Raw genomic sequence first — 15,552 nt, forward strand, 5'->3', positions numbered from 1 at the left:
TTATTATCAACCATCAATCATTCCAGCCGTTTACCCATCCAGACCACTGCTTTTTTTTTTTTTTTTTTTTTTTGTAAAGAAAAATATTTATTTGAGGGAGAGTGAGTACAATGACCAGGACTGGGCCAGGTTGGAGCCAGCTTTATCCAAGTCTCCCACATGGGTGCAGGGGCCCAAGTCTGGGCCATCTTCTGCTTTTCTCGGGCCACTCACAGGGAGCTGGTGCAGAAGTGGAGCAGTTGGGACACAACTGGCACCCACGTGGGCTGCCGACGTCGCAGGCGGCAGCTTTACCTGCTATGCCAAAATGCCAGCCCCGCAAACGACTACCTCCTAACGTGTCATCCGCCCACCTAATCGTCTATCCATACTTTCATAAACTACGCATTCACTTAGACAAAAAAACACCCACTCATTCACTTCACCACGTAATATCCAGTCACCATCTTGTCATTCCAACAGTTCTCCATCCATTTATCCACTCACCCTCCAACCCTCCAACTGTCCACTCGCCTTCCAGTTGCCCAACCATCCAATCCCCTCACCAACAGCCCTCCTACTCACCCTCTCGATGATCCACCCACCCACCCACGCGTTGTCCAAATACCGAGTCACTCACCGGTTACCGGACAGTGACTCCAGTTCTACGTCTCTCCCTCCTCCCTCCTCTCTCATCTGTGTCTGCTTGGGTCAGGATCTGGGATTCTGTGCACACACATGACACCAGCAGGACCTACTCCCCAGTGAGCTCAGTCTAGTGGGGCCATCTCCCCCCACCCCTCCCTCACTGATGACTTCCTAATGGTCAGAACTCTAGCTCTGAGACTGAGTGCTGAGTCGTCTCCCATCTTCACTGACGCAGGTCTTGGCCAGCTGGTAACCCTGGGTTCCACCAGCACAACAGAGGGAAGAGCTTAGCACCCAATCAGGTGGAGCCAGTTCCCACCCTTTCCTCTATGAGCGGCGACAGGGCTCAAGGTGTCCCCCTGCCCCGTACACTGCACCTCGTCTCCCACGCACGGGAAGGCGAAGCCCCATCGCGGGAATAGCAGCCGCTTGTATTTGCCATCCCAACCCCCGGCCCCCTAACTCTGCACCAAAGCTCATGGGTTTTTCCCTCTGGGGGACATTTCCTCTCTAACTTTCTGTGTATGAGGGAATCCAACATGGGGAGCCCAGGGCTGAGGTTCGGCCGACGTGGCACAATCCTGGGGCTTCGCCAGGACCACTGTGGCGGAGGTGCGTTCTGCCTGCCGCTGTGGTTCCGCCGACAGACCCTCGCAGCTATAGGTAGCGCAACAGTGAAGCACCTGCGGAGGATGCTGGCCACGGGAGAGAGCCCTCTGGGCGCCTGCATCCAGCTGTGCCCTGTGAGACATCCCCCAAGGCTCCTGCAGCCAGCTCTGCTCTCTGGTCCAGTTTGAGCTGAGGTTCAGCCTTGAAACGTCCTGGAGAAAACCAACACATTCAGAAGCCTCCGTGGGGCTGGAGGAACCGCTCCCTACCACACTGCAGAATGTAAACGTGGTTTTATTGAACGCCTTTTATCCATCCCAAGGGACCGCTTCCTTCCCAGCAACTAAGACGGCGGCATAGGCAGGTGCACTGCCCTAGGACGAGAAGAAGCAACGGTCCTCCTGACAGCCCCAAATGGCCTCCCTCAGCAACGCTCAGAGACGCTTACGCTGTGACCCAGCCCCATGCCAGCCCAGAAAACAAACACCGAACCGACGACTAGGGCAACCAGCAACATAGGCACAAGAGCATAATACCGAGTAGCAGGTTAGTCCATAAATTAAAAAGAAAAAAAAAAACACCTGTCCCCTCGTCCTCACCGCGCCCCCCACCCCCACCCCATCAGCCATTCCTTGCTTTTGTTCTCTGAGACTGGTAGAAAAGTCTGGACTTGGAGCCAGCCCTTTGCCCAAAGTCAGCGATTCCAAGGCCAGTGTCGGGTACTGGGCGTGCGGGGACGCCGGCTTCGGAGATGACTCTGCACGCGTCCTCCCCCGGGGGGCTCGGCGCTCTCGCGGGAGGCCTGGGCGGCCGAGCCGCTATAAGTACTCCAGCTCCAGGGCGTGCCGTAGCGCCTCCAGGTCGGCGTGGCAGGATATCCGCCAGAAGGGCATGTTGTGCTGCAAGAAGACACCGGCACGCGGTTACCGCGGCCCCCAGCCCCCCAGCCGCTCCTCCCACACCTCGAGCCTCGGCGGGTGCTCCCTGCACGGCTGGGCTGACCAGCCTCCGTGGGCGCCAGCGTGGCCTTAGGGGTGCACCGGCGCGGTGCTGCACCACCTGGGGGCGGGGGGAAGGGCCTCCTTCGGACGCCTTCTCGCGGTGGTCCCTGCAGAGCTCGTGCTGAGATGCAGTGCCCGCTGCGAGGGCTGAGGGGAGGGCCCAGGTGGGCAGGCCCAGGACTCGGGCCTCGTGAGCCAGTGAGTTGTCCACCCACGGATCCAAGTGCTCAGGGGTTGAGAGGCGGGTGGGCTCTGTCCCTTAACCGTCCCCCTGGGTGGGAGACCCAGAAGCGGCTCCTGGCTCCTGGCTCTGGATCAGCTCAGCTCCGGCCGTTGTGGCCATTTGGGCAGTGAACTAGTTGATGAAAGACCTCTCTCTCTCTTATTTTTGCCAGGCAGAGTTAGAGTTAGACAGCGAGAGAGACAGAGACAGAGTTATGGACAGTGAGAGAGAAACGGAGAGAAAGGTCTTCCTTCCGTTGGTTCACTCCCCTAATGGCCGCTACGGCCGGCGCTGCGCCGATCTGAAGCAGGAACCCAAGCCCTTGGGCCATCCTCCACTGCACTCCCGGGCCACAGCAGAGAGCTGGACTGGAAGAGGAGCAACCCGGACAGACTCCGGCGCCCCAACCGGGACAAGATCCTGGGGTGCCGGCGCTGCAGGTGGAGGATTAGCAAAGTAAGCCATAGCGCCGGCCGGAAGACCACTCCCTGCCTTTCAAATAAATTCTTTTTCTTTTTCTTTTCTTCTTCTTTTTTTTTTTTTTTTTTTTTAAGAAGACAGCAGGAGCCTGAGGCTGGAGGCTGGTGCAGCTTCTTGGACCCGTACAGGTGCTCGCCAGGAGAGAGGAAGAAAGCGCACGGCTGTGCCGGCTGCCGGGTGGCATCTTCCATGTCCCCACACAGTGCCTGCAGCCCCGCGGAGACCCCTGGCATAGCGCCTCCCGCCCCTGTTCGGCCACCTGCTTCTCCCCAGTCCTCAGGTCAGGATTCCTGGGCGTGGCGCCCTGGGACTTCAAGGCTGTGTCCGTTCTTATGTGATATGACAAACCATTTGTTTATGTATGCAGCCCTCTTGCATGCCCTGGGCAGGGTGTGGCAGAGCTGTGGGCTGCTGGCAGCACACCGTGTGTGCCTCCAGGCTTGCTCCCCATCCTCTTCCCACGGCAAGGAAAGCAGCTCAGAGAGGGGTCTCATCTGCCCAAGACCACACAGTGCCAGATAGAGGGGCGAGGACTTAGGGCAAAATGTGCTGCTGCTAGCGTGCAGCCAGGATGGTGTCAGGGTCACAGCCTGGGTGCAGACACCAGGCTGGCCTCGCCCTCCGCCCTGCCTTGCTCAGGGGCTCCCGAAGCAGGAGAGGCCTGCCCCCTAGTGGTCACTGTGGGAAGCTCCAGAGGGCTGAGTTTTGTTGGGCACGGGTGCCTGCGTCCTGCCTCACCTCGCCCACCTCCACTGGCAGGATCTCCCAGGGTCCTGCCGGACATCCGCCCCCAGGGCAGTGCAAGCCAGGCTCTTGGCTCCAACCTGCACATCACAGAGGAGCTAAAAGGAGCGCAGGTGACAGCAAGGGTGTGCTCTGAACCCTGGGTTCTCCCATCTGAACTTGGAAGAACGGGAGGGGTGGGGTGGGTCCAGGGCTCTAGGGGGCGGGCAGGCAGGTCTGCCCCATGACCCACGTGGCCACTTGCCAGTGCAGTGATGCCCATGCCTGCTGGCCCTGCTCTGGCCACGTCTCTGGATCACCTGTCTTACTATCACTTACTTGTTTTCTTCTAAATCCTCCTTTCGGAAAGCTAAATATGCTTCCGAGAGAAGCGCTCAGCGTAAAAGCTGAAATCCTTCCGATCCCTGGAGGACAGTGATGGCGCACGGTAGGTGCTTGGCCGCGGGCTGCAGTCTGGGACCCACGCTCCCCCAGCCACTGTTTCCGACTGGAGAAGGAACATGGGGGGCGGGGGGGGGGTGTCACAGGCCGGGGAGTCTGCACGCTCAGGCTCCGGGAACGGGCATGGCCTTCCAGGCTGCCCGCGGGACCTCCGCTCTCCTGGGCTCCATGTGCTGCGACCCTGGACTGTTCTGCACGTCCTTGGGATTTGTTGCCAGGGAGCAGAGGGGAAAGCAGGCCCCCAGATGCAGCTCTGGGCTTCCCAGGCCTCCCCAGGGGCGCTGCTGACAGCTCCAGGCCCGGGACTCTGGCAGCTGTTTCTTCTCCAAGCGCAGGGCTGCAGCCCCCCGAGCCCCCCTGCCCTCTCCTCACAGGCCCGAGCTCGCAACTGCGGGATTTTCTGTTTCATTAGCTTAATGCTGTCTTTATTAACTGGGAAGGGTTCCTGGAACATGCGATCAGCGGGGACAACATAAAACACACACACGTGCGCCTGCCGCCCGCCCTGCCCGGGGTCCCCGGGCTCCCGGGCGGTGTCTCAGAAACAGCCCAGGGCTACCAGGGGCGGCAGCCCGTGGCGCGGCGGGGATTTGCGGAAGGAAATTACTCAGGATGCTTCTGCGATTTGCAAACGGGCCTGGAGTGGCGAGCAGAGCAGCCAGGAGGGAGAGGGCTCAGCCAGCCGCGGGGAGGCGAGGGCGAACCTCAGGGAGAGGGCTCAGCCAGCCGCGGGGAGGCGGGGGCGAACCTCGCATGGAGCCCACCAGGCCGGCTAGGGGGCTGGGGGGAGACAGGGACGGCTAGAGGGCCGCAGGAAATACCTTTTTCGCGCCTTGCTCCTCCTCCACCCCGTCGCCGATGACGATGTAGACAGCTTTCCTCCCGAACCTCTGCATGATTCTCTCGAAGCAGCTCTCCTTCCCTGCACCCGGGGAAGCAGACGAGGCTGGAGCTCGCCGAGGCCTGGGGCGGCTGAGCCAGCCAGGCGCAGCTGCCCTCCTGGGGCGGGGTCCTGAGCCCTTCCTCCCCGACCATCCCCGTGGGAGATGCAGGGCCACCCAGCAGGTCCGTTCTCAGTCAAACAATTATTTACAGAAAGGGCCCCGACTAGAGGGAGAAGCACGGGCACTTGGTAAAAAATCTCTAACCACCATCGGGGCCTGATTTGCCCTCTCAAATCGAAATGCACTTGTTTAAGATTTATTTGTTTGAAAGCGTGAGGTCTTCCATTCACTGGTTCGCTCTTGCAAGACCAAGACCAGCCCAGGCCAAAGCCAGGAGCCAGGAGCTCCATCTGGGTCTCCCATGTGGGTGCAGGGGCCCAAGGACCTGGGCCATCTTCTGCTGCCTCCCCGCGGTGCATGAGCAGGGAGCCGGATCAGAAGTGGAGCAGCCGGGACTTGAACCTGTTTCCATGTGGGAGGCAGGCCCTGGCAAGGCACTTTCTGTTCTGCTGAGACCGAGAACTTTAGTTGCTCTAAGAAAATGTTTCCAGAGTACTAGTTGATTTTTGGCTCCATTCAAAAGGCGGGGCGGGGGGGGGGGGCAGAGTAACAATTTCAAATTAAAAACACAGCAGGTTAAAGCTCTGGCCTGCAGTGCCAGCATCCTATATGGGCACCGGTTCGAATCCTGGCTGCTCCACTTCTGATCCAGCTCTCTGCTATGGCCTGGGAAAGCAGCAGCAGGTGTCCCAACTGCTTGGGCCTTCACACCCACGTGGGAGACCCGGAAGAAGCTCCTGGCTCCTGGCTTCAGATGGGCGCAGCTCCAGCTGTTGCAGCAATCTGGGGAGTGAACCAATGGAAGATCCTCTCTCTCTCTCTTTGCCTTTCAAATAAATAAATCTTAAAAAAAAAAAACCACATAGTGTTGTTATTTTTGTATTACACATTTTCAGGTGATCTAAGAATAAGTCCATCCCTTCTCCAAGGCAAACCGGAATTCCTTGCCTTCCGATGCCGGGGGCAGGCGTTCAGCACAGAAGTTAGTACGCTGCTTAGGACACCCACATCCTGGATCAAAGTACCTGGTTCAAGTCCCGGCTCTTCCAATTCCAGTCTACCTGCTCGTGCACACCCTGGGAGGCAGCAGGGGATGGCTCAAGTACTTGGGCCCCTGCCACTCACCCGGGAGACCCAGCTTGAAGTTCCCAGCTCCTGCTTTGGCCACAGCCCTGGCCACTGTGGGTGTCTGAGGTATGAACCAAAGTATAGGAACTCTCTGCCTTTCAAATAATTACAAAGAGGGCATCTGATGATAAATAAGCAACATTGCTAATCTCTAGTTCTTTTCCCTGCTGAAGGGACTGGGAGAGCTGTTTAGGGTTCTGAGGCACACTGGTGGAAAGTTCTGGAAACTTCCTTGGGGACATCTCCCAGGACTGCCAGCTCACCACCTCCCGCTCACGTCCCCAGAGGGCCAGCTTCTCCCTACCTGTCTTGGTTGCACTGTAGATGTTCTCGATGGGAAACACGGAGCCCAGCCCGTACAGCAGGACCTTGGCCAGCGCCGGGATGAGCTGCGTGGTGGTGACCAGCACATTGACACAGTTGGGCCTGAGGACGGAGGCGGCAGTGGTCAGAACTCGGAGGCACCCAGGCCGGGCCTCTGCACGAGCCCGTGGGGTCTGCGGGCTCTGGCTGCGGCATCCCCGGGGAGGGCAGGGCCGAGGATTCTCCAGCGCGTCTCCTCTGGGCCCGGAGCTGCCTGACGCCGAAAGGCGACGTGGGTGTTAATCTACAAGGCCAGCGCCTGCCGCGAGGGCCACATGCCTCAGTGGAGGCCCGCGGGGAGAGGTGGGGACTACGGTTGACCGGCGAGCATGCGCCAGTTCTGATCTTTTGGGAGAACCCAGGAAGCCGCGGCACCCTGGAGGCCGAGTCTCCCCCGAGCCTTCTCGGGCGTCTGGAGAGGGTGCAGGTGGGAACCTGGGGTGTCTAATACCCCTGCGTCTGCGGAGAGGGGTCCGTGGCCCAGGGGAAAGCGGGGGCTGCCACCCACCTGGACTGGATGAGGGTGAGGGCCTGGAGGGAGTGGGTCAGCCAGAGGTCCGTCAGCGCTTCCAGCTCGGCTCTCAGACGCAGCCACGTCTCTCTCTTGGGCGCGCCTATCAAGCCTGCGGACAGAGGAAACAGTCGGTGTCAAATTGGAGAGCTCTGGGGCGGGCGCGGGGCCCCGGGGTCGGGACCCTGCCTGGGACGCCCGAAGCCCACAGCCCAGCGCCTGGTCCCAGTCCCGGCTCCTGCTCCCGACTCCAGCTTCCTGCTGACGCACACCCTGGGGCGCAGTGGTGATTGGGTCCCTGCTGCCCACGTGGGAGACTCAGAGGACGCTCTTTGCTCCTGGCCTCGTCTGGCCATTGCCGCCATTTAGGGAGCGAACCAGCAGATGGAAGACCTCTCTCTGTCTCTACCTCTGTAACTCCACCTTTCAAATAATTAAATCTTAAAACCAGTTTATTCAAAAGGCAGAGTGAGCACGAGGGATCAACATCTTCCATCATCTGTTCTCTCTGTAAAAAGCCACAATGGCCAGGCCTGCGCGAGGCTGAAGCCTGGAGCTCCATCCGGGTCTCCCATGTGGGCGGCAGGGACCCGACTGAGCCCCCCCTGCTGCCTCCCAGGGTGCCTGTGAGCAGGAAGGGGAGTGGGAGTGGAGCCGGGCCTGGAACCCACTCACACCGGCGTCCTCACGTGGCCTCCACGTTAGCATCACCCAGGGCCTCCGGGAGTACAGATGTCCAGGTTGCAGCCAGACCATGAAAATCGGGAACAGAACCTGCTCGGGGGTTCCAGCTGGAGCCGGTGTGAGAAGCAGGGGCCCAGGCGCTGCTGCCTCCTCACAGCTGAGTCTGTCATCGCGGTGAGGCCCCAGGTTCTGAGCCACGCAGGGGCTCACAGGACATGAACTGGCCTCTCTAGGCCTCACCGCGTCCACGCTGCAGGACTCCCCCGCGCATGTGCATACACTGGGCGGCACCTGCTCACCGCTGCCATGTCCACCCGGCAGGACTCTCCGCGCATGCGCACTCACTGGGTGGTGCCCACTCACCGCTGCCTTGTCCACCCTGCACATGCGCACGCGCACACAAGGGGCGGCTCCCATTCACCGCAGGACTCCCTGCGCATGCGCACACACCCGGCAGGGGGCGCCCACTCACCACTACCGCATCCACCCGGCAAGACTCCCTGCACACGCGCACGCGCACACACGGGGCGGCTCCCACTCACCGCCCACGTTGTCCTTGTAGGTGTTGTACATCTCCTTCACCCGCCGGTAGCGGAAGGCCAGCTTCCTCATCCAGTCCACGCCGCCGTGCACGCCCGAGCCCAGGCACAGGTTGGCTCCTGGGGCCGAGCTGTGGAAGCCATCGGTGGAGAAGTTGTAGGTGCTGGGGAGAGGCCGGGAGGAGGACAGCGTTACCGTGGGGCGCTGGGGCCCGTGGCACCCATGGGTGAGGCCCTTGGGGAGGAGCGGGCCGGGGCTTTTACCAGCTGCCCACAGAAGGGCGGTGGCCTGTGCTCTTGCCTGATTGGCAGGTGTTCGCCTTTCTTTTTGCATCAAATAGGAGCGGGCTTCAAAAGGCTCACAGAGAATGGAATTCAAAGTTTATTTCATCGCAAAAATTTTTTGGAATCCGGGGCTGGCATTGTGGCACAGCAGGTTAAGCTGCTGCCTACGATACTGGCATCCCATATGGCACCAGTTTCACGGCCCAGCTGCTCCGCTTCCAATCCAGCTCCCTGCTGATGCACCTGGGAAAGCAGAAGACGGCCCAAGGGCTTGGACCCCTGGATCCACGTGGGAGACCTGAATGAAGCCCCTGGCTCTGGCCTGGCCTAACCCTGACCATTGCAAATTTGAGGCGTGAACCAGTGGATGGAAGATCTCTGCCTCTCCCTGTGTCTATAAATTTGACTTTTAAATAAACAAATCTTAAAAAAACTTTTTTGAAATCCGTGCATGGGGGCTGGTGCTGTGGTGCAGTGTGTTAACACCCTGGCCTGCAGTGCCGGCATCCCATATGGGTGCTGGTTCTAGTCCCAGCTGCTCCACTCCCAATACAGCTCTCTGCTATGGCCTGTGAAAGCAGTGGAAGATGGCCCAAGTCCTTGGGCCCCTGTGCCCACGTGGGAGACCTGGAAGAAGCTCTTGGCTCCTGGCTTCGGATTGGTGTAGTTCCAGCCATTGAGGCCATCTGGGGAGTGAACCAGTGGATGGAAGACACCTCTCTCTCTCTCCTCTCTCTCTGTAATTCTGACTTTTAAATAAATAAATCTTAAAAAAGAATTTTTTCTTTAAAAGAAATCCATGCATAATTTATTTTCATAATTTGCATTTTTAAAAAGATTTATTTATTTGAAAGAGTTACACAGAAAGAGGGAGAGGCAGGGAGAGGCAGAGAGAGAGAGAGAGAGAGAGAGAGAGAGTGAGAGTGAGTTTTCCATCTGCTGGTTCACTCTCCAGTTGGCTGCAATGGCCAGAGCTGCGCTGATACGAAGCCAGGATCTTCTTCTGGGTCTCCCACGCGGGTACAGGGATCCAAGGACTTGGGCCATCTTCTACTGCTTTCCCAGGCCAGAGCAGAGAGCTGGATCTGAAGTGGAGCAGCTGGGACTTGAACCGGTGCCCACAGGGGATGCTGGCGCTTCAGGGAGCAGCTTCACCTGCTATGCCGCAGTGCTGGCCCTGCATAATATGCATTTTTAATGAACGTTTTAAAGAGCCTTTGTATGCACAGAACCAAAATAAACTTGTCTTTTGCTTCCATTTTTCCACGAACTTTGGAAGTACCCTGGTGGCCCCTCCGATTTCTTTCAGGGAGCTGTCTCTGCCCTTGAGTGCGGTGGCCATGCAGGGGACGCCCTCTTCCTCTCTGTCAAATGTGCAGCCTGAAGGAATCCCCCAGAGGCGGCGGAGTCGACTCGCCCGGCAGTGGAGGGATTGGTCAGGGAGTTCCGCTGGCGCCCGGGCCCCGGCTCGCGTCCCCACCGAGGCTGCTCCCGCTTCCATTCTTTGAGCAACGCCATAGCTCCCACAGAAATCCCCTATTCTTAATTCATTTTATCTGAGAGGCACACGCAACACACCCGATCTCCCATTCACTGGTTCACTCTCCAAATGGCAGCGGTAGCTGGGGCTGGCGCAGGCTGAAACATGACAGGCTGCAGAGGCCACGCCTTAGACACTGCCGAATCCCTGCCCATGCTGAACCACGAGGCCTGCTGTACAGGGAGTGCACACGTATGAGTCTCTGTGTGCAAGCAGGTGCAACTGAGTGTGTATGTGTATGTATGTGCCTGTGAGATACACACACTCACATCATCAAGCACCCCTGGATGGAGCCCGAGCGCCTTTCTGCCCTTTTCTAAATCTCCCACTCATGGAATCATCTTCCAGGGGAACCAGACCCAGGCGGATGTGTGGGGAGTGGGAGGGAGCCGCGGGGTGTGTGAGGTGGAGTGGGAGGCAACGTGGCCACCTGTGTCACCGCTCAGCGACGCTTGCGTGAGGGGAGCGCCCGAGGACTGGAAGTGGGGGCGTCACAGGCAGGGGCAGTTAGCTGGAGGTGGCAGGAGCAGGGGAGAGTGTGGTCCCTTCTCTGTTCCTTACAGGATTGCTCAAAATCTTCACATGAGCCATAGACAAGGCTCTGTGAGCGTTCCGACAGCCTGTGTCGCAGACAGCTCCTTGTCCTGCCAGAGATGCCAGCAGGTTTACTGCACACACACACACACACACATGCACACACACACACATGCACACACACACACACACACATGCACACACACGGGCCCATGCCCTTGACCCATGCATCTCCCAGGGCGCAGTAGCCGGAAGCTGGATCAGAAGCAGAGTGGCCAGGACTTGGATCAATGCTCTTACGCGATGGGGGCATCCCAAGTAGCAGCCTAATGTGCTGTGCCACAGCGCCCACCCTTAACTCTTATTTTATTAAAATAAACAATTCATTTTAAAGGCAGACAGACAGAGATCTTCTATCTGCCGGGGCTGGGCTGGGCCAGGCCAAAGCGAGGAGCCAGGGACTCAATCCAGCTCTCCCGTGAGGGTGGCAGGGCCCCAGGTACTTGTTCTACACCACCTGCTGCCTCCCAGGGTGCACCTCAGCAGGAAGCTGGCATTGGGAGTGGAGCTGGGATTCGAACCCGGGCACTCGGAATGGGATACAGAGTCCCAGCTGGTGTCGTGACTGCTGCCCCAAATGCCTGCCTCAGACCAATACTTTAAAAGGCGACTGCTGACTGCAAACCGTGAGAACGCCCTGATGAGGGTTCTGGGTGTTGTGTCGACACAGAGGCCCCTCCTGGATGGCAGGGAGTAGGCCCTGGATGGACAGATGGGCTGACAAGAGCTGGGCCCTGGAGCCAGGTGGCCCGGGTTTGACTCCCAGCTGTGTGAGCTCGGGCAGGTGGCTTACTCTCCCCGTGCCTTCTGCGTCCCGGCTGTGGAATGAGGAAGACGCCCCGAGCACCTGCCTCCTGGGGCCACTTGAAGAAGCAGAGTTCACCCATGTGATGCACTCAGAACACGGCGTGGCACAGAAGGGCTAACCCAGGGCCGCTTCCTACTTCCTGCTTCCTGGCTGCTCCTCTTCCCATCCAGCTCCCTGCTGATGCGTGCACCTGGGAAAGCAGCGGGTGATGGCCCTAGTGGTTGGGCCCTGCACCCATGTGGGAGACCTGGATGGAGTTCTGTGTTTGAGCCTGGCCAGGCCTTGGCTGTTGTGGCCATTTGGGGACTGAACCAGGGGATGGAAGACTTCTCTCTTCCTGTCACTCTTTCAAATAAATAAAATCTTTAAAAAAAATAAGGGGTACATTTGTTGCCTGGTGCCTAGCATACAGTAGGAACTCAATAAATGCTTCTAGCCTGAGTGTGTGGGGAATTTGGTTTCTAGGGGAAGAACGGTTCTCAGGCTGCGGCAGGAGAGGGCCTGCCAGCTAGTGCCGGGGGACTCATGAAAACCGAACGCTGGTCGCTCCCAGCTGCAGAAGGCGAAGGCCCCGGTTCACCGGGATCCGCAGATGGAGAGGGGGCGGCTGGCGCTGGAGCCTTGCTCCTTGCCGTCCCCGGGGCAGCCGGCTTTTCCGAATGCTGCTCGCAGCTCCCTAGCGTCTTCCTGCTCAGCCCCGCAGGCCGCGGAGCGCAGTCCCAGGAGCTCAGCTTCTGTCCGTGGCGTGGGCTGGGAGACGCAGCGTGCAGGCGAGAACCGAGCGAGGTTACCATGGCTGGCGCCGCAACCGAAACATCACTCCTTCTGATAATGCTTTTGATGGGCGGAGAGTGCTGAGCTGTGATAATTGTGGACAAGCACAGATTCCCCACGGCTCTGTTTTTATAATGTTTCCCCAGGGCCGGCCTGGAACATCCCAGCCCCATTCGTTCCTTGTGAGTGGTTACCTGGTTTCTGAAACCCATGTTCTTGGTGAGTTTTCCCTAGAAACCAGACATGCCACTTTCTCACCTGTGCAAGAAGTATTTCTTAAAGATTGGCTTATTTATTTGAGAGGCAGAGTTACACAGAGAGAGGGACAATACAGAAGAGGGTGAGGGGGAGACAGAGGAGGAGGGGTTGGGGGGAGAGGCAGGGAGGGAGGGAGGGAGAGAGGGAGAGGGAGGGAGGGAGGGAGAGAGGGAGAGGGAGGGAGGGAGGGAGAGGGAGAGGGGGGGGAGAGGGAGAGAGAGAGAGAGAGAGAGAGAGAGAGAGAGAGAGAGAGAATCTTCTGTCCACTAGTTGACTCATCAAATGGCTGCAATGGCCAGGGCTGAGCCAGGCTGAAGCCAGGAGCCTGGAACTCCATCCAGGTCTCCCATGTGGGTGCAGGGGCCCAAGCACTTGGGCCGTCTTCTGCTGCTTTCCCAGGTGCATTCGCAGGGAGCTGGATCGGAAGTGGAGCAGCTGGGACCGGGACTCACAGAGGAAGCTAGCATCCCAGGTGGTGGCATAACCTGCTGCACCACAATGCCTGCCTCAAGAAATGTTTTTGGGTACCAACCGGATGGATTTTTATATTAGGATGTGTGCATGCTAACGAATACAGTCAAAACCCTGAAGAACACACACCAGACTCTCACTGGCAGTGACCTTGGGAGGCAAGGCCGAGGGGTGGTGTGAAGTTTTACCTGTGCACCTATGACTTCAGTAAGCAGAAAAGTACAAACACACAGAGAGACAAGTGGAGCAGAGGGGATGTGGAAGGGGCTGTGGGGCGGGGGCACAGCTGGTCCTGAGAGCCCGCACCCCCTCACCATCTGCTGAAAGGTGAGCTTTCGCCTCCCCAAATTCCCACCTTAAATCTTGGCCATTGTCATCTGAGGAGACGTCGTCAACGTGGATCTGGTCACAGTCCTGGGTGGGGGGAGACAGAGAGAGCGGGCGAGTGAGCCTCGTTAATCAGCTGATGGGGCCTGCTGAGGGGAGGGGTGGGGCGGGCACTGGGCGGGGGGTCAGCGGCTGGATCCTCATCTGGGCATTGGCGCCGTGGGTTCAGTCTCACCCCGCCCCCCGGTCTCTCTAAGGAGGGGACGTACAATTCATCCTCACGGACATGGGTCTGCAGGTGAAGCCGTCCCCCTTTAAGCCCCTTACCCGAGACCCCAGTGGACGCTGCAAACTGCGGACGGCACAGAACCCCACAGACCACGCTGAAGGTGGTGCGTGTGTGTGTGTGGTGCAGTCCAAGATGGACAGTGACAATGAAAACTGTGTGCTCTCGTTCTTAGACCTTGGTTAGCCCTGGGCAAATGAAACTAGACCCACAGGTGGGGGGTGACGCATGGAGGGGACCTCTGCTATTGTTACCCTGGGGGGCCAGGCACAGACAGGACCCCCGCCTCCCAGAGGCCCGGGTGTGTCTTCTCTGCCCCAGTGAGGCTGACATGGGGTTGTAAGACGACGCATGCGCACACCTGAAGCCACCAAGTGCGTGGCATTTGCAACAGCAGCCCTGGGAGATGGCTGTCACTCTGCAGGCAAGAGTCATGGGGGCCCCATGCGTCTCCCAGGGGACCCACGCACGGCACACACGGGCCCTGCCAACTATGCCTCCGTCATAAAGGATATTGGGACGATACACTGACAAAAACTACGTAAGAGGCCAGGCTCTGGAACCTGAGCGCCCGGGTTGGGGTCCTGGATCCTCGGGGGTCGGCTGTGGCCACTGGGAGTCCACCTCATGGCCAAGATGTGGTGGATGCTCCAAGGCAGCCCCAGTGGAGAAACTGGACAGAGGGGGGACCCGGGACACTAAGTGGCCACTCGTGACTCAGCGGATGTCTAGGGTGCGCCTAAGCGCCTTTGCTCATTATTTCCTATTTGCCTTCTTCCCATGACTGCGGTCAGCGCTCGGTGGTCTGGGATGTACTACTGTAAAGGCTCCTGTCGGAGGGCGTGTCCTTTCCCACAGCGGTCCCGCCCACACTTTAAGGAACTAAGGGCACTTAGGCATGTAGGGCCACGCTCTCCCACGCCACAGCAACCAGCCATACATAGATATTTATAGCTATGTTTAATTAATTTAAACTGAAATAAAGTTTAAAATTCAGTTCCTTAGCTTTAGTTTGAGAGCTCAGTGCCACATGTAGCTGGCGGGGGGGGGGGGGGGAGGGCCTTGCTGAGCGGAGCTTGTATTTCCACCAGTGCAGAGCAGTTGGTGGCCCGGGCTGCTCCGGGGGCAGAGGAGGCAGGCATCGGCTTCTCCGCTACCTTGTAAGTCCAGTTAGGAAGAGCTTGTGGGGCCGGCGCTGTGGCATAGGCTAAATCTCCACCTGCAGCACTGCATCCCATATGGGTGCTAGTTTGAGTCCTGGCTGCTCCACTTCTGATCCAACTCTCTGCTATGGCCTGGGAAAGCAGTGGAACATGACCCAAGTGCTTGGGCCCCTGCACCCGCATGGGAGGCTTGGAAGAAGCTCCTGGCTTCCGATCGGCCCAGCTCCAGCCCTTACGGCCATTTGGGGAGTGAACTAGCAATGGAAGACCTCCCTCTGCCTCTTAAATTAATAAATAAATCTTAAAAAAAAAAAAACAGGAAAAAAAAAAAAAAAGGAAGAGCTTGCAAACTGGCCTGGAGACAGAACTACTTAGCTTACCCCAGGCTGAAACAGAAATGTTTTATGTTTATTTTTTTACTTGAGGGGGAGAGAGAGAGAGAGAGGTTCTCCCACCCGCTTGTTTGCTCCTTAAAGGCCCACAACAGCCTGGGCTGGGCCAGGAGCTCCATCCAGGTCTCCAGTGTGGGTGGTAGGGACCCAACTCCTGGAGCCATCACCGCTGCCTCCCAGGATCCGCGTTAGCAGGAGGCTGGAGTCGGGCCAGAGCTGGCTCGCGACGCAGGCGCTCTGACGAGCGATGGGTGTCTTAACTGCTAGGCTCCCCGAACACCTTCGAAAGTGCGGCCGCCT

General features: G+C 58.5%; 1 protein-coding gene across 1 annotated transcript in view; it reads right to left on the reverse strand.

The window, feature by feature from the left end:
- Nucleotides 1-1,514: 1,514 nt before the first annotated feature.
- EYA2 (EYA transcriptional coactivator and phosphatase 2) overlaps nucleotides 1,515-15,552 on the reverse strand; it is a 204,042-nt gene continuing 190,004 nt past the window's right edge. The window contains exons 11-16 of the mRNA XM_017350738.3: nucleotides 13,440-13,498; nucleotides 8,358-8,518; nucleotides 7,129-7,243; nucleotides 6,562-6,683; nucleotides 4,947-5,047; nucleotides 1,515-2,135 (exon numbers count right to left, since the gene is read on the reverse strand). Coding sequence (XP_017206227.2) covers nucleotides 2,055-2,135; nucleotides 4,947-5,047; nucleotides 6,562-6,683; nucleotides 7,129-7,243; nucleotides 8,358-8,518; nucleotides 13,440-13,498 — 639 coding nt within the window. The 3' untranslated portion in view covers nucleotides 1,515-2,054. The remainder of the gene's footprint in view (nucleotides 2,136-4,946; nucleotides 5,048-6,561; nucleotides 6,684-7,128; nucleotides 7,244-8,357; nucleotides 8,519-13,439; nucleotides 13,499-15,552) is intronic.

Source organism: Oryctolagus cuniculus, chromosome 11 (genome assembly GCF_964237555.1).
Source record: "Oryctolagus cuniculus chromosome 11, mOryCun1.1, whole genome shotgun sequence".
NCBI lineage: Eukaryota > Metazoa > Chordata > Mammalia > Lagomorpha > Leporidae > Oryctolagus > Oryctolagus cuniculus.